Raw genomic sequence first — 18667 nt, forward strand, 5'->3', positions numbered from 1 at the left:
ATTTTGTCCATCCTCCAAAGTTTCCGCTAGACTCTTGGTTTCAGAACTTTGGTTCACGACGCAATTGATGTTTTGTTGGGTTTTTGGACAGTTAAAATCTTGGATTCCGGTGGTTGTTTTCATGATCAAATTCCAGTTTTCTCCAGAGCATGTGGCCACGACAGGAGTCATCAAAGGCTGAAATTTACGGACTGCACCATTCTCTACTTATACAGTCTTGTTTCATAGGTTTCCTAGAGTTGGGGTTTTTCCCCACCTGTGTCTTCTTCTAAATCTCCAAGAAACTCCTTTAATTTTATCCCCCAGGATCTTCTCAACTTGCTTGCCATTTTGTGCTTGGATCCTGTGGATTTCTTCTTGCTTTGATAGGTGCCACTGAGTTTGGATCTAAGCCAGTTCAGATTGAGTAGCTATCCTGAGTAGCTCAGTGAGATCCCAGAACCTTTGAAGGTTCCTCTTCACTCACTGTGATGGTCTCCAGATTTCCCAGACACCATCTTAAGAACATTCATCTCATGAAAAGACTCTACCTTTTATTTAAAAAAAAAAAAGGGGGAAAATTGTTATTTTTCTTTAGTTCCAGACCTTTTTCAAAGGAGTTGTCCTTGTTTAAATATTTGCAGCAGGTCTCTTGGCATTCCCAGTGCTCTTCCTTGACTTGTCCCATAATTTGGACCACTTTGGTTTTGCTGCGGCCATCACATATTCCTGCACCCAGATCCTCATTTGTTTGGAAATTCTCTGGCCTGTGTCATGCAGAAGGTCAGACAGGCGGTTCAGGGTGGTTGCTTCTGGCTTTAAAATCTGAATCTATGAATTCCCAGCCTTCTGCTCTGCAAAGTCCATCATTAAATCAGTGACTTTGCTGCTACTCTTCTCTTGCCCAATCTTCTAGGAATCCTTACGGCTCCCTTTACACCCCCTTGTGGTGAGTCTTGCTAACATTTTGGTCTTTGCTCCTCTTTGCTTCTCAGCCTTCCAGGACTGCTCTCCCTACCCTCTATGTGCAGCTGGGGGATCTGATTCTGCCACTTTTCGTCCACTGGATTGAAGTGACGTTCAAGGACCCTTCATCCTCGGCATCAGCTCCTGCTCTCTCCACTTGCAACCTTGCTCCATCAGCGAATCCTCCATTCCACCTCCTTCAGCCTCATCTCAGCAGGTGGACCTACTTTTCTGCTCTAATGATGGCAGGTCGTTACTGAGCTGAAGATCATCACCACTCACCTGAACAGAGGTGCGGTGGAGACAACCATATGCAGGTTTATGAGCTTCTTCTTCCAACTTGGGTAAGCTGCATTTTCACCTCATTCGCATGTCCATCTACTTTCCTTTTCAGCCTGGACTTTACCTTTATAGAGAATCCAGCCTATCAGTGTTTCCCAATATGTGAGGTGTGTCCCCCAAATGGAGCATATGAAGAAAGGGGGGAGGACCTTGTAACTTTTCTCCAGATTCTCAGCTTTCACCTGGTCTTTAGCTGTTATAGTTGGGAAGAAAACCTTGGAAGCTGATGAAACAGCAAGCTGATGCAAACAATACCTGAGTTTGCAGAGAGCCTGAAACAAAAGCTCCTCGCCCAGTTCATTTCAACGGGGCACTAGCTCAGAGGCCAATGGCAATGCTTTAAATGCCAGTGTTGTGAGCTATTTCAATGCTCACTGAAGTATGTGAGGCAAGGCTGGGTCAGATGATGAAGATCAACAATCCATTGCTCATCTTGGTTACAGCTTTTAACAATACACAGTGGGGGGGATTGGCACAACTGATTTCATTTGGCTAATGTGGGGGCTCAGCTTTCACGTGTTTTGGAAACACTGCACTATACAATGGTGATTGCTCTTGGCTTGTGCTGTCCCCGTCATTCTCCATCAGCTTCCTCTCTACGTTCACCTCGACCTTCAGCTCTGCTCAAGAAAGATCTCTGTCCCTTCTCCAAGCCATATTCACAACCTCAATCTCCAGCTCTTTTCAGGCCACAGCTACTCCTTCCATTCTTTGGAATGGCTCCAGGAGAGGAGAGAACCTTTGAAGGTTTCTCTTCACTAGGTGGGTCTTGAGAACTTTTTTGGATACCACTCCAGGAGCATTTGCCTTATGCAAAGATTTGTCTTTCCTAAAAAAAAAAAAAACAAACCCAAAAAACCCAACCAAAACATCTTTCTTCCGTGGATTTCAGATCTTGTTTAAAAGACCTCCCTCAAAATACATTCTTTTCCCTTGCAAACCATGCTCTGCTGTTCCTTCAGAGCCATGCTTATCAGCCTCCCGCTGCTCAGTGAAGTTTTGGGACAGTGCATGGACCATCTGAGCAGGCTGGCATGGGAACGGAGCCGTTACATGCACCTTGAGAGAGAGGAGATGTGACAATAGCCCATGCGTGCCTGAATCAGTGCTGTTAAACTAAATTGTTAGGGAGGCTGGGACTGCGGCTTCTCTCTCACTTCAGTGGGACTTAAAACACAGTTGAGCATGTGCCAGGGCCCAGTGCTATGTGGTGCTAATGCTAGAGAGTATCTAAATATGCACAGCTGCTCAATATGCTACATAGACACCCATGTGCTCCTGATCCAGCCATGGCTCTGACTTTGGCCTGCTGGTTGACTCTCTCGTCTTACATTGAATTCCCACCTTCGGGTGGATGCTAGGAATCTCCATCCTGGATCCCAGTATCCTGGCGTTCTTTGCAACGCCAGCGTACCCACCCCTCCTTCGGGTCTGCCGTTCGCCACTGCCGTGGGCTCCCAAAGCCCTCTCGTTGCTGCTTTGTTGGTGCAGTTTGCGCCACCTCATTGATTTCATTCTCGGGACGGCTCGGCATTGTCCAGTTTCACCAATAAGGCAGTGACAGCCCCTGGGTGGGGAGTCTCTCTGGGGAAACTGAGGCTTAGATTTTTCAAAGGCGCCAAAGGGAGTTAAGCACCCCTCCAAGGTGTGATTTTCAAGGTCACCTGTGGGATTTAGGAGCAAAGTCGATGGGGCTAAAAGAGCCACAAGCCCCACTGTCGTTCAACCAGACGTAAGCTCTTAAATCCCTTTGGCATTTTCAAAATTCTCTGACAATATAATGGGAGAGAGTCATGCACCCAACTCTCTTAGGCCTCCAGCCTTGGTCAAAAAAGCATAACTAAATAGGAACCGTCTCCCATCTAATCCCACCGCCAGCTGTCCCTAAGCAACAGAGCTTCCCGCAAGCCATCCATGCCACCCCCCCTCCTTGCAAGGAATCCCCCATCTCACAAACCCCCCCGCACCTCACCCAACCACCTGTTCTGTATCCGATCTATCCCCCTCGCCCCCCGCCTTCTACGCCACATGCAGCTTCTGGTGCCGTCTCAGTTGCGACTTGTGGCGAAAGCTCTCGCCGCATTCGATGCATATGTAGGGCTTCTCGTCGGTGTGGGTCCGGCGGTGGCGGATGAGGTTGGAGCTGACGCTGAAGCGCTTCCCGCACTCCCCACACTTGTAGGGCTTCTCGCCAGTGTGGGTGCGCTGGTGCTGGATGAGGGCGGAGCTCTCACTGAAGCGTTTCTCGCAGTCCCTGCACTGGTAGGGCTTCTCGCCGGTGTGGATGCGCTGGTGGGTCACCAGGTTGGAGTTCTGGCTAAAGCCTTTGCCGCAGTCGGCACAGGTGTAAGGTTTTTCGCCGGTGTGGGTGATCTGATGCCGGATGAGGTCGGAGCTCCGGCTGAAGCCTTTGCCACACTCGCTGCAGATGGTGGGTCTCAGCCGGGAGTGGGATCGCTGCAGCACCAGGATGTCCTTGAGTTTCCGGAAGCCTTTCTCGCACTGGGTGGGGGATTTAACCAGCCTCTTGCCCGGGGTCTTTCTCCGCTGCCTTTCTGGCCGGCTCTGACTCTTCTCAGGATCGGGGCTCTGCGAGACAGCCTCCCTGAGGCTTTCAGAGACGGGCCCCGGCGGCTCAGCGCCTCCCTCTTGGGGCGTCTCTCCCTCGTTCTCACTCACACTTTCACCGGCGGCTGGAACGAAGAGAGAGAATCCAGTCCCGAGCTAAACGCAGAGAAGGCTGTGCAGACTAGTGGGCAGGGCTGGACCGGCCCTTGGAGACATGGCTTCTATTTGTGTCTCTGCCACCGCCTTGGGCAGGTCACTTTCCCTCTCTGTGCTTCTGTTTCTCCGCCCACCTTTTGTCTAATTAGGTCCAAATCCTCACACATAGATACTAAGGTCAGAAGGGACCATTATGATCATCTAGTCTGACACGTATTTAGGTGCCTAACTCCCACTGGTACCATTTAGGTGCCAGTGGGAGTTAGGCATCTAAATGCCCAGGAGGATATGGGCCATTATAAACTCTTCAAGGGAGGGGGGTGCCGGAGAAGGAAGGTGGCCCAGTGATTAGCGCATTTGACTAGGACCCAGGAAACCTCAGTACAACTTTCTCCTCTGCTACCCGTATGACTGTGGCCAAGTCCTCGAGCTCTCTGTTCCCCCATGTACACTGGGGAAGACAGCCCTGCTCTGACTGGAAGGATGACTGCTACAGGCTGTGTTATGGTAGTGGGGGCTGTATCAGTACCACAGCCAGCCTCGCTCTTACAATGTATTTGTACAATACCTACCACCCTGAGGGGGGCCCTCAGCTCGCTTGAGGGAATCAATACAAGCAATAAACTGGAGAGCGAGTGTTATAAATATCCAGCATGAGCCAGTTCCCCCTTGACTTGGTTGCTGGGACCACCTCCAGAACAGATGGGTGCAGAGGGGGAATAGAATCGGAAGTCAAAGAGGACAGGTGGAAAGCTTAGAATTGACACCTGCCCTGGGGAGAGAAATGTTGCCTGTAGTATTGAACTAGACAAGAAGGAGCTTGTTGGAAGACACTGAACTGGAGCTGCCAGATAATACGTAACTCGTATATAGCACTTGTTCCCTCAAAGCGCTTTACAAAGTGGGTCAGCATTAGTATCCCTTTTACAGCTGGAGAAACTGAGGAACAGTGACTTGCCCAGGGTCATCCAGCACGTCAGTAGCACAGCCAGGAATAGAAGCTAGGTCTTTTCAAGCCCAGACAACTGCTCCATCCACTAGGCCACACTGGATCTTAAAACATAAGCCCCTACAGCCTGCTTTAAAGAATCAGGCCCATTAGCTCAGAGGCATGCTGCAATACATATTGCAGCCACTAGGGGGAGACAAAGCCACCCTCTTATTGCTTGCAACAGCTGTGTTGGCGTTTCCTCTCTTTCCCTTGCAGGCTGATGTCCAGGGGCTGCTTCCACATCTCCCTCACCTGCACAGGTGCCTCCTGGGAGCTCCGCTTCCCCCAAGTCCTGGGAATCCCGGACATGTGGCTCTCCCTCTTGCTCCATCCAGGATATCACGTGAGGCTCAGGAACCGGGAAATCCTGAGACCAAAGGAAAGACCACAAGGCAAATAGGCAGGTGACATCTGGGTTTGATAACTAGTCACTGAGGCTTTGTTTTACAATGTGTGTCTCGCGCCCCCCCCCATCCCCTCTAAGGATGGGGAATCCCAGCAGATGAGATACAGCGCAGGGAAATTCTTCAGATCCTAGGATATTTGAAGCGCAGAGGGTGGCGTGCTCCAAGCGCAAGGGGACTTGGCTGGCTCAGAACCAGCCCTGAATTAAGCCTCTTCTCTTTCTAATAAACATAAAGATCAGATCTATTCTGGGGCAGAAAACCAGCAAAATCCATTCATCGTGGTCTCGGGCTTTGGTACCACACTGGGACAGGGACGACTTATTCCTGGCCCTGCCATGAGCTTGCTGGGTGACTTGGGCAAGTAACTGCCCTGCGCCTCAGTTTCCCCTCCCAACTTTGTCTTTAGCACGTGAGCTTTTCAGGGCAAGGACTCTCTCTTGCTCTGCATCTGGGCTGCACCTGGCATGATGGGGCCCTGATCTTGGCTGGAGCCCCAAGGCGATAGTGTAATACAAAGTAATCAGAATAATACCATGGGAGAGAACTAAATTAAGGTTCACAAGCAACAAACCCCAGATCCTGGATCCCAGCCCCTGCTCCCCTGCAGCAACCCCAGATCCCTCCCTCTGCTCCCCCGCATCACCCCCCCCATCCAGGATCCCAGCCCCTGCTCCCCAGCACCCCGCTTAATCCATGGTTGCGCTACAGCGCATCTAACCACGAGCCAAAAAAGGGCGCACTCTGAGTGCCCCCACCCTGGCACGGGGCACTGGAGTCCCACGGACGGGCGCGTTGCAAGCCCCTCGGTAGCCTGCCGCCCCCTTAGGCCGTGCCGCCTGCCCCCCCTTGCAAGTGGCTGGAGGGGGGGGGGGGGCTGCAGCCGCCTTGGCCCTGTTCCCCGCCCGCCAGGCTCCCGATCCCCGCCCGCTCCCCAGGGGCAGCAATTTCTCGCCTCCCCGGCTGGCGCTTCCCTTCCCCCCGGGGCCGCCTCTTCCCTGCGCCGCCCCGGCCCCGGCGCTGCAGCCCGGCTCACCCCAGCGGACGGGCCCGGGGTGTCGGCTTCGGGGCGCTCTCCCGGCGCGCTGGGGCTGCGGGAGGAGGCTACCCGGGGGCTGCGGGCTGCCGCGAGCCGGAGGAGGCTGGGAACAGGAAGGTCCCTGCTCTATTCGCTCCCCCCGGCCTGCGAGCTCCCGCGGCGGGCGGAGGCGGCAGCTCTATGGTCGGAAGCCTTCGCGCAGCCCGGGGACCCGCCGAGGCTCGGGGGGCTGCGCCCGGGGCGGGGGGAGCGCGGCCCGCGGTAACCGCGCCCGCCTAGCGCCGGCACAGCGCGCTTCAGCCCCCAGCGCACGGCGCTGTACCAAGGGGCGCTGCTGAAATCCGCGGGGCCAGAGCCCCGGCGGGTGTAAACCGGCCACCAGCGCCGCTGAATTCCGTGGGGCCAGATCCCCCACGCCATTGAAATGGATGGGGAGCAGAGCCCCAGTGGCTGTAAATCAGCCGCCAGAGGCGCGGGAATCGGTGGGGCCAGATCCCCCCGCGGGTGTAAATCACCCATCGCTCCATTAATTTCAACGGAGCTGCAGCTGATTTACACTAACCGATGATTTGGCCCACTTTAATGCCCTACCTCAGTGGTGGCCAACCTGAGCCTGAGAAGGAGCCAGAATTTACCAATGTACCTTGCCAAAGAAACACGTCAGCAGCCCCCCCCATCAGTTCCTCCCCGCCCCCCGCTCCCAGCACCTCCCAGCCCCACTGATCATTGCCTCCCCATCCCTTCCAAACTCCCTGCACCTCCCGAGCAGCTGTTTCCAGGCATGCAGGAGCAGGCTCAGGGGAAGGGGCAGGAAGGGGTGGAGTGGGGACAGGGCCTGAGTTGAGCAGCGAGCACCCCCTGGCGCACAGGAACCTTGGCGCCTGTAGCTCCAGCCCCGGAGTCAGGGCCTAGACAAGGAACCGCATATTAGCCTCTGAAGAGCTGCATGTGGCTCCGGAGCCCCAGGCTGGCCACCCCTGCCCTACCTTGTGACTGGTTCTCATTCATCTTCTCTTCTGAATCCTTGCAGAAAGTCTGGGCTGTCTTGTTTCTCTACTGCTACGCCATGCCTGGAAGACCATCATGTTAGAGATGGAAAGAAGGAGAAGGAGGACCCAGAGGCGGATTGAGTAAACGGACTTCTTTATTATGGTACTCGTTCCCCAAGATCCAGTGGTGGAGTAAGCCCCGAGTTAATCGTGTCACACTCTTTCATCTAAGTTGATATGTAAATACCCACATTTACTATAACACCCTTCCAAAACCCTTATTTAGTAATACAAATGCCCATCTGATGAATATTAATAGCTATATACTGAATATAATTATACCCGCCTCTGTTTGCTGCTTACAGTATTAAGCATATTGTACAGACATTTTTACCGTTAAGGTAGATTTCTTTGCAGTAATTGTAGCCACAAGTTCCCTTAATCAGTAGTTCACAGGGGAAGGAGGAAGGGGCCATGACCCCGAGCTCGTTTATGTAGCTGTGAAAGGAAGGGAGGGGGAGATAATACTTCTTTACTCAAAGGGGATCCTTCAGATAACCACATTCCTTATGCAACTGCAACGCTTATCTATCCTTACCACCCAGAAGGGAAGGGAAAAGGAAGGCAACTTTATCAAGTGAAGAAATAGTGCTTGCCTGTGCCTCACTCCCTATTACCATGATCGTGACTACCCAGGTCTTTACAAAAAAGAAAAGGAGGACTTGTGGCACCTTAGAGACTAACAAATTTATTTGAGTATAAGCTTTCGTGAGCTACAGCTCACTTCATCGGATGCACCGATGGCACGAAAGCTTATGCTCAAATAAATTTGTTAGTCTCTAAGGTGCCACAAGTCCTCCTTTTCTTTTTTGTGAATACAGACTAACACGGCTGCTACTCTGAAACCAGGTCTTTACTTAATCCTTACATACCCCAACACATAAGAGCCAGGTTTCCAAGGTGCTCAGCTCCCCTGGTTCTATGCAGCAGCTTTCCCATGCTCTGAAGAGGAGTAGGTTACTGCACCCTTATGCAGCATCTTACACCAGCGAGTAGGAGGGGGCAAAGCCAGGGCCAATGCTGGGGCGGGGAGAAGATCACTAGGGTAACAGTGCAGTGTGCAGAGACTCATCCGATAGTTGGTATTTCTTAAAGTCCCAGCTCTTGGAGTCATGGGATTCGGTGTGAATCTCAGTTTGCATTAAAAAAATTAAGTTTGTTTCTAGTCTTCACAGTAGTAGAAAAAAACTGAAAACTGTGACCCCTAAAAGTTCTAAAATAACCCCAAATTTTTTTAATCCCAGGATTTTTTAGGCAATCTCATGATTTTAGGAGGCCTGTTTCATTAGTGTTCCTCCCCGACCCCATATTTGGGGTTGGCAAGACTGGGTTTAATGTGGTCCCCACACCAGCTGTCTAGCCTTTGTCTAGTGTTCTGCAGGCATCACAGGAGAGGGGCATTTTAAGGCTTTGCTGGTTTTTTGGTCGAGCAAAGGGAAGCTCTGTACACAACTCAGTGGCATTTCCCTGTTTGTCTTTCCATTGGTCATGTGACAACTTTTGAATGCCACGTCCCATCTAGTCCAGAATCTCAGGGAATGTTCTAGGCATCAGGGCACAGAATCCTATTGATTTGGGGGGAAAATGGAAAACCAGAAAAGTCAGATTTCTACTCGAGTAAGTAAGAGGAAAATTTGGGGTCCAGTCCTCTACTGGGAGGATCATGTTGTCCCTCAAGAGCTGGTCCAGATGGGAATAAGCTATACTCTATATGGCACAAATATATAGGTATAGCTGCAGCTGCACTGGGGGTGGGGGGAGGGTTGCCACTTTATCTACAGTCATACAAGCTATGGGAGGCAGTGAGGCATAGTGCCTAGTGCCCTGGACTAGGCCTTAGGAGACATGAGTTCTCATCATAGCTCTACCAGTGGCCTAGGGAAAGTTGGGTCACTTTTCTGTGCCTCAGTGTCTCCATCTGTAAAATGGGGATAATGATACTGCCATCCTTTGTAAAGTGCTGTGAGATCTATGGCTGAAAAACACTATGTAAGAGCTAAAACAACAAGGAGTCCTGTGGCACTTTAGAAACTAGAGTATTATTTTCATAGATTCCGAGGCCAGAAGGGACCATTGTGATGATCAGTCTGACGTCCTGTATATCACAGACCATAGAGCACAGCTCCCACAATTTTGATAGACAAGACCTAAACCAAGAAAGTCCTATTGACTGTGAGTGGGATCTTCCTTAGGCTTCTTGGAAAATCTCAGCCTTTGCCCTTTATAACAGGACCACCCGAGACCTAGGAAATAAAGACGATGACAAGTGTAACATTGAAAAAGTGAAAGGTTTGTTTATCCAATAAGCAAGAAGGCAAGAACCCCAAACCCAAGTCTTTCTGTAACGTCACAAAGCTATGAGCCTATAGCAGATCCTCCTCGTTGGTTTCAATGCTGCTCCCCCTTTTTGGATCTGATGAGGATAATGTGAGGGTGCTTAGTGATTGATCCAAGTAACATGACATTAGACACACGTGGTGAATCACTCTAAAATTCCAATGAGTCCTTCAAAAAGGGTGTGGACGTTTACACGGATAACAGAGAAAATCCAGAGTTAGAACATTGACTGCTGCCATGAGCAGAGCTATTAAATCTCATGCTTCAGGACTTAAACAGCTCTCTGTTAGAGACCTAATGTGGGGGCAGATTATCCAGCATCTGCTACTGTGGGGTTCTTACACCTTCCTCTGAAGTAGCTGCTGCTGGCCACTGGTGGAGATGGGATACTGGATCAGATGAACCTCAGGTTTGAGCCAATCTGGCCATTTCCGTGTTCCTACCCTCTACTTTTCCCTTCCCAATACACTTGGAAAGTGTCTGCAAGGCAAACAACACAATGCTTAGGGCCCCAGATCACACTTTACTCTCAAGTATCAGAGGGGTAGCTGTGTTAGTCTGGATCTGTAAAAGCGGCAAAGAGTCCTGTAGCACCTTATAGACTAACAGATGTATTGGAGCATAAGCTTTCATGGGTGAATACCCGCTTCGTGCCATACCTGGGCATCATCATTACACCAAATCAGGGAGACTATGGCCTGGCTTTCCTTCAAGCACTCTGCTCCAGAGAAAACAATTCAGAAACATTTCAAGACCTCTTCAGACCCCCAACCCCCACCCCACCCCAATGCTGGTCAACACAGGGTCAGATTTTCAAAAGAGCTCAGCACCCATTGAAGCACTCAACTAAGGACCAGGTTTTTCAAACCGTGATGGGCCACATTTGAAAATGAATAAAAGACCCAGCATGCACCCAACACACTGAAAATCTGGCCCCAAATATCCTTGTCACCTCAAAACCATCCCGATGGCTTCATCTGCTCTGCATGTCCGCCGTGCTCCATTGAGCTGAGAACAAGGGGGATTGCTTTGTCCTCTTTTCCCTGGTCCAGTAGAACTTTACCCACAGTCTGGTGACAATCTTAAGTGTGACTGCCCAGTTTATGTCAAGATTGCTCTGTTTTTTTGTCCTTTCGGGCACTTACAGGCCATACGCTCAGGTCTGTAAGAGACCAGTGCCTGCTGTTCCTGCAGCCTGGACCCAGCCATGTTTCAGCTCTCTCTGCTGTTGCATCTTTATTAAATGATATACCAGTCTGGCTGCCCACCCTGCCACCCTGGTGGTTCCGCTTTCAGGTTTAGCCCTCCCAGAAATCACTGCTGATCTCCACCCATCTGGCTGCTGCTGCAGTAACTCATCTCATAACAGAGAGAAAGGAGCTGGATACACTCCTGTTCTGCCCTTGGTTTCTTGGGCTGTCTTATGGGCTGATCCCAATCCTCCCCCCCTCCCCAGCTCAGCTTCTCTATAGGAGAAGACAAGAAACCTGAAGACAAAAATGTCTCTAAACTATACGGTCAGGAGGAGATTTTCAGAAGCACCTAAGAGATTTAGAAGCACAAGTTCCACAGACTCTCAGATGCTTCTGAAAGCCTCCCACTGGGTGTCCAAATTCTATGGCCATCATCCCCTTAATGGGAGGGCAGATTATCCCACATCTGCCTGCTGTGGGGTTCTCAGTGCTGGCTACTGTCAGAGACAGGGCACTGGCCTAGATCAACCCTGGGGCTGATCCAGTCTGGGAATGCTACATTAAGGAGGGGAATCGGGTCCCTCATCCACACGGATCCGTCGCTGCTGGTGATAAACAAAGTGCGAGCTCTGGTAGAAGCCCTTCCCGCACTCCTCACATTCATAGGGTCGCTCCCTGGTGTGGGTTTTCTGGTGGTACCCCAAATGTGAGCTCTGGTTGAAATTCTCTCCGCATCGGTAGGGTCGCACTCCTGTATGGGTCCCCTGGTGGTACACTAGGTGCAAGCTCTGCGTGAAGGTCTTCCTGCAGTCAGAACACTTGTAGGGTTGGTCTTCTGAGTGGATTAACTGGTGTCAAATGAGGGCTGCGCTCTGGTAGAAGTTTTTCCCACACTGCAGACATTTATAGGCCTTCTCCTTTTTGTGGCTCGGAGGGTGGGCGAGGAGGTCTTTATATTCCCTTTCAGCCAGATCAGATTTCCCCTGCCTCTTCTCTGGACGGCTTGTCTGATTCCTTTCTGAACTGTGTTGGTCCTCACAGGCTTCCCCTTGGCAAGGACGCTGGGCAACATACTCTTTGGACCTTCTACCCAATACACTACGCAGTTCTGCCTCCTCAGGGCCTGGATGATGATCTCCCTCCTTGTTGCCATTAGTGATCTCAACATCTGCTGGAACAGAAAGAGTGTCCCGGCACGAGTCCTCCATGTGCGGGAGAGACAGGCATTTTAAGCTGGGAAACAAACCCTTTGATACTGCACTCTGGAGCCAAAACCCTCCCGCCCCCAACCCGAAGAGCAAGGTGGAGCAATCTTTGATTTGCATCCCATCTAAACACACTGGGCACCCGGTGCTCAGTTACTCTATTTCTGTGCTGTGGCAGGGCAAAGGTAACAAAGTCACCTCTGCACATCCTGTATTCAGGGCCTGGCCACGCTCTGGTGTAAGTTAGAGCAGCCTTGGGACTGCTCTAATTTACACTCTGCTTCCCATTACCCCTTGTGGGCCTTGAGAAGCGAGGTTACTCATAGCATAGTACATTCTGGCCACACCTCCGACATACTCCCTACAATCAGGGTTGATGGAGAGCCCTTACACCAGCTCTGCATGCACTAGCAAGGACCCCTGCACAGGGAGTATTCTCAGGGAGTTGTTTATGCCCACTTCAGGGGCATCAGTGTATGGGAATCAGGTCCTAGTCTCTGCAGCCCTGCACCTTGAGTGATCATTTGCACCAGTGCAGGGTGAGTGTGACGTGGGTGTAAACCACTACACTACCATTCCAATTTGGTAGTAATTTATACCCACTTTGCTTTGGTGTACATGACGACACAGGGTACAGGACAGCAGTAAATTTGGACCTTGGATGAAGGATTGCTGGTGGGTGGAGGGTGGGTGTCCTCCGACTTACAAAAAGTCAGTCCTGGTTGGAAGCTGGGCATGATCTTTCCTCTAAAGATCTGGCAATTGCCGACTACAATACTGGACATGATGAGACAGGAATCCAAGGGCTCATGACCACTTGGTTGGAATTCTACATTTTTGCTTTGCTCGTTGATAAGGAGGTCACTTATTCCTTACCTGCACAGTTGTCTCTGGGGAGCTTCTTGAGACCTGGGGCACACGGTAGCTCAGTGGTTTGAGCATTGTCCTGCTAAACCCAGGGTTGTGAGTTCAATCCTTGAGGGGGCCATTTAGGGATCTGGGCCAAATATTGGGGATTGGTCCTGCTTTGAGCAGCAGGTTGGATTAGATGATCTCCTGAGGTCCCTTCCAACCCTGATATTCTATGACTCTTCCATTTCAGCCATCCAGCAGCTCACATCTGGGTTCAAAAGTGAGAAATGCTCCTGATCCCAGGCAATAAAACAGGAACTATCACACTTTATTGGGGCAGGGACTGTCTTCTTCTGTGTTTGTACAGGTCCTAGCACCATGAGGTTCTGGTCTATGATGGGGTTCCTAGGTGCTACGATAATACAAATAAATAATCATTAATAGCTGGTACAAAGAATGTTCCAGTATTTTAAGACCACACTACATTTTTTGGCCAGTTGGGAGGGATGTAATTTAAATGGAAGAGAAGCTATTTGGGATGTCTCTTGGAAATTAAAACACGCTCCTGTATAAATCGGCAGAAAGACCAGGGTCAATGGCAACCCCCCACCACCCAATGATTAAAATGGGGCCCAATTTTCACCCCAGAGCTTCCAAGTAAGGGGGTGTGGGAATAGGAAATAAAATAATCCAGGGTGCTTGCAAATAAATACAATTCTCACCCTGAAGTCAACGGAACTACGCTTTATTTACACCAGTGATGGGGTCTGGACCTATGTTTCCTGCTCTTTTTAAATGGAAAGCCAGGACAGATGGGATACAGTCCAGTCCTCCTTTGCCTGGCATCTTGTGTAGTTATTTACCCCAGTCCGAAGTGCCCAATTCTCAGTTCCACCCAAGCTCTGCTATGATCTGAAGCCAGCCTGGTTCATGGAGTAAGTTAGAATAGTCCTGAGGCCCCTCTAACTTACACTATCCACTATCTGTTAGTCTATAAGGTGCCACAGGACTCTTTGCTGCTTTTACAGATCCAGAGTAACACGGCTGATGCTATCCACTAGACCGCCCAACCTCTCAGTAGATTCTGCCCCTCCTCAGAGGAACGTTGTACATGGTCACTGCAGCACAAGGGCAACTGTAATTTCAAACTGCTTTTGATTTTCTCGAGAGTGATTTTCAGTTATGTGAATCTGGGGTGGGCTAGCAGACACCACACTGTACTGGGCCTTGGGAGACCTGGGGTTACCTTGGGCAAGTCACTTCGCTGCTCCGTGTCTCCATTTCCCCAGTGGTAAAATGGGAATCAGGATATTGATCTCCTCTGTAAAACGCTTTGAGATCTACTGACAGAAAGCGCTATAGGAGAGCCGGGGATTATTCCTTAAAGATAGACAGCACGCTACAGGGCAAGACTCGGAAAAGAGTGACAGCCACTTCCGGATCCTTGCCTCTTAGCTCACCTCATTAAGAGGTGGTTGGCTCAGATTTCGATTTCTCTACTCCTTTCCACCCCACTTAGCACAGGCAATGATTTTTTTTGCCTCCTTGTTGGCTTTTCCCGGGGAAGGGCCGCCTTTCTATCCCCTTCCCGGATCATGCTCTCATCCTAACTCACCCGCTCCTGCTGTGGGATGAGGACAGTACTCTCCTTTTGGGGTCATCAGTGGAGAAGGGGATCCAGCCCTTGCAGGCAGAAGGAGCTGAGAGCTGTCCCAGCAACAAGGCTCAGCCACGTGGAATCAGGGAGAGGCTGAAAACAGGAAGGTCTTTGTTAAATCTCCCCCTCGCTATGTTCTCATCTCCACTAAGAGCAGATGATTTGGGAGCTCTATGGTTGTAACCCTTTCGTTCCTAGCTAGGAAGGAAAAATCCTGAACAATAGAGCAGATTAGGGTGGAGCATTGCAGGCCAGGGCTGTATTTGTCTGGTTAAACCTGGAAAAAAGATCTGATTTCTGCCCATTGAATACAAATTTCAATATTAGGGACACGTGTCCTGCTGCTGATGCTTGCTAGTCTGTGTGCTGAGGATGCAGGCAGCACCACTGGCTGATCAAGGAGCCAGTGGCTAAATCAAGGCTGGTTGCCCAGCCACTGGCTTCAGCTGCCCACAGGAACTCCATGGCCCCATCCACAGATACAGTTACCAACAGGGCTGCTGGGAAGCCACTCCAGCCCCACACAGTTATTATTTCTTTTATGTATTATGGTAGCGCCTAGGGTTCCAATTAGGATTTGGGGAACCGTTGTGCTAGGTGCTGTACATACAAGATTGTACATTACAAGACCCTGCTCCAGATTACTCATGGTCTGACTCTAGATTGATGACAATGCAACAGGTGGATAAAAGACAAATGGTGTGTAGAGGGACAGGAAGGACACAGGAAGAGGCAGTGTGATCTAGTGGGTAGTGTAGCAGTCAAGAGACCATTTAATCCTGGTTCTGCCACTGATCTGCTGTGTGACCTTGGACAAACCACTTCACCTCCTGTCTGACTTGTCTATTTAGATTATATGCTTGGCAGAGCAAGGATTGTTTCTATGTGTTTGTATAGAGCCTGGCACAATGAGACCATGGTCTTGGTGTTGTGATTTTTTTTAAAGCCCCAGCTCCTGCAGTCATGAGATTATGTGAGACACTGTGCTCGGTAAGTTGCTAGCCCATATATTTGCTGAGACAAGCTTGAAATGTGAAACCTAAAGAATCAAAACAAGAAGCAAAAAAAAAAAACCAACAAAAAACAACAACCCATCATTTATTGTTAAAAATTTCATTATTTTAAAGCAAATCTCATAGGGGCCTGACTCATAATTTTGGAATCCTTGAGGTTGGCAATACTGTTGGTTGTGCCTCTAAGCCCTTGTAATACAAACAATTAATAGTAATAAGCAAGGCAGGACGAACAAGTCTGATATACGTGACAAATGGGATTTTTCTGTATATTTCCATGAACGATATGTGGCAGTAACTTGACTTCGGATTGCTACCCAGTGGGTGCAAAAGGGCTAAGCAGCTGCTCTTGGGGTGGAACAGGAGACATGAGGTGTTTGGTCACATCACTGTCACTGACTTGAATGGGTCAGAAATGGCTAAATCTGACCCATATGAATGAAGGATCCCAGAAAGACAATGGGAATCCCAGGGACTGAACAACTGATACCTAACAAAAGGAAACTCCAGCATGGAACATGCGAACTCTGCATGGGTCTGCAGGAGAAGGAATGGACTGAGAGGTGACAGGAGCCTAGATACAAGCTGGCCTCTGGAGACACCCGGGCTCACCTGGGATTGACAGACAAAAGGACAGAGACAGAGAGAGGAAACTAGATGTTCTCTTCAGCAGCATGACTCAAGCAAGCCCTGGCTTGGCCAGCCCGGACTATGTCTTAACCTTTGCTTCTCTGTGCTAACCTAAGGACTTCCTGGTGCTGGGTTCCAGGTGACTAATAAACCCTACTCTTTTTGAAAAGGAGGCCTGGAGTCACTGTAAACTTGCTGAGGTGCTTTGGTCTCTGAAGTGTGGAAGAGTCTCTGAGCAGGAGTCTGGCTCACTGGGCAGAGCTCCTGAGATGAAACAGGAGTGCTCGAACCCAGGGCACCTCTCGAGGCATTGGGGCGCATGGCTGACACTTAAGGAAGAGTGGGACCCCTGGGGATTCTGGCATACTGAACAGGTTGCTCTATGGGACACTTTAAGAATAGCACAGGTCCAGTGGATCTGTGACAATACATCAGCAGTTTTAGTATTCATTAGTTGTATTGTGGTACCACATGGGAGCCCCAGTCATAGACCAAAAGGCCATTGTGCTAGGCACTGTACAAACACAGAATAAAAAGATCTCTGAACCAAACATCTTACAGTTTCCCTGCTCTCCTCAGCTAGGCACAATATCAGGAAGTCCTTGAGCTCCCCAAGCCACCACCAGAAGCCCCCTTGTACAGAAATAATGTTTAAGTATTAGTGTCGACCCTGAATGAAACAACACGATGGAACAGCAGTGAGATGCCACTGCTAAGACACTTCAGCTAGCATCACATAAGTGGATTTGCAGTTGTATCACGTGAGCATAGCGTGGTTAGGATTTTCAAAGCAACTAGTGATTTGGGTTCCTCAGTTGCCCAACTTTAAACACCTTAAAGGGGCTAGTTTTTAGAAAGTGCTGAGTTCCTGCCCTCTGAAAATCATGCCCCTTTTCAGTGTCCAAAATAACTTGAAAACTATTAACCTACGTGTTTTTGTCACTTCTGTATGGGCTAGCTCACATAAAAGATGAAGATCTGCTATTGCCCTCAGCTAAGGAATTACTTCTTTAACTCATGATAAAAGCTCAGGCTTTTATATCTGAAGGTGCTGGATTCAAGCTTGTCTGGTGACCCCAATGTAGGGGTATTACATTTTATCTGAGTTCCTTGGAGAAAGGATCACTTCTCCACACAGACAGCTGGAGCAGCAGAGACAGGGATTGACACAGCCGATCAGACCATGCGCTCATCAGTCTAGCATCCTCCATTTCCAATTCAATGACAGCTATATAAAAGTTGACAAAGCATAGGAAGACGACCTTCTTGGTTACTACAAGAAGCAAGTACAACCCACTCTAGGGCCCAGGCAGCAAGTGTGAAAAGTCGGGTCGGGGGGGGGAAGTAAAGGTGCCTATATAAGAAAAAGCCCCCAAAATCGGGACTGTCCCTATAAAATAGGGACACTGGTCACCCTAACCCACTCAGAATAGCATGTGCTTACACTTCAATCCCCTAAAAAGAAAGGAGTACTTGTGGCACCTTAGAGACTAACAAATTTATTAGAGCATAAGCTTTCGTGAGCTACAGCTCACTTCATCGGATGCATCCGATGATGAGCTGTAGCTCACGAAGCTTATGCTCTAATAATTTGTTAATCTCTAAGGTGCCACAAGTACTCCTTTTCTTTTGCGAATACAGACTAACACGCTGCTACTCTGAAACTTCAATCCCCTGTTTCCATTTGCCATTATGGTCCATTCCTGATCTGGTGGCAGGCTCCTTTGTATATACCAACTCTCTCCTTTCTCCGAGGGTCGGCACCATCTTTCCTCCTTGCCTTCTGACCAGATGTCTTTAAGATCCCTATACCTTTAGCAATCACTGTCTCGCCCCCTCACATTTGGGACACTGGAGTAGGAAGTGTTTGTGCTTCAGTCTGTCTTGCTGGCTGCAGAATCGCTCCTCTCGGGATCAAGCCATGCGTGGTGTCCCTGATTGCTCCCTCTGGCTGGTGGTCACCAACGTGCTATTTGGCAAGTCTCTGCCTTAGCACCAGCTTCTTCAGTGGGAGGCACAAGACCCTCCCCCACCCCGAGAAAGCTGAACTCCTGCGTGGAGGGGGGGGAAAGGCTGAGGTGATTATGGAATCATCTCTCCACAGGGGCTCTTCCCCTCTCCCCTCCCCCCACTACCCCATTGCTCCCCCATCACCCCCTCCCCCACTGCCCCATCACTCCCGTCACCCCCCCCCCCACTGCCCATCACCCACCGTCACCTCCTCCCACCGCTGCCCTGTCACCCCCTCCTCCCAACTGCCCCATTGCTCCCCCGTCATCCCCTCCC

The 18667-nt window shown here is 50.1% G+C and overlaps 1 protein-coding gene and 1 long non-coding RNA gene across 2 annotated transcripts in view; one reads left to right on the forward strand and one right to left on the reverse strand.

Annotated features, from left to right (window-relative positions):
• Positions 1-7570, reverse strand: part of LOC119846051 (zinc finger protein 501-like) — a 36354-nt gene extending 28784 nt beyond the window's left edge. The window contains exons 1-3 of the mRNA XM_043506671.1: positions 7432-7570; positions 5255-5369; positions 3316-3980 (exon numbers count right to left, since the gene is read on the reverse strand). Coding sequence (XP_043362606.1) covers positions 3316-3980; positions 5255-5369; positions 7432-7449 — 798 coding nt within the window. The 5' untranslated portion in view covers positions 7450-7570. The remainder of the gene's footprint in view (positions 1-3315; positions 3981-5254; positions 5370-7431) is intronic.
• On the forward strand, positions 7542-16518 carry LOC122458353. The gene is made up of 3 exons (XR_006278361.1): positions 7542-7673; positions 9546-9783; positions 16262-16518. It is a non-coding gene; the product is annotated as an uncharacterized LOC122458353 (long non-coding RNA).
• Positions 16519-18667: the final 2149 nt, after the last annotated feature.

The sequence above is a fragment of the Dermochelys coriacea genome, chromosome 20 (genome assembly GCF_009764565.3).
Source record: "Dermochelys coriacea isolate rDerCor1 chromosome 20, rDerCor1.pri.v4, whole genome shotgun sequence".
Lineage (NCBI taxonomy): Eukaryota > Metazoa > Chordata > Testudines > Dermochelyidae > Dermochelys > Dermochelys coriacea.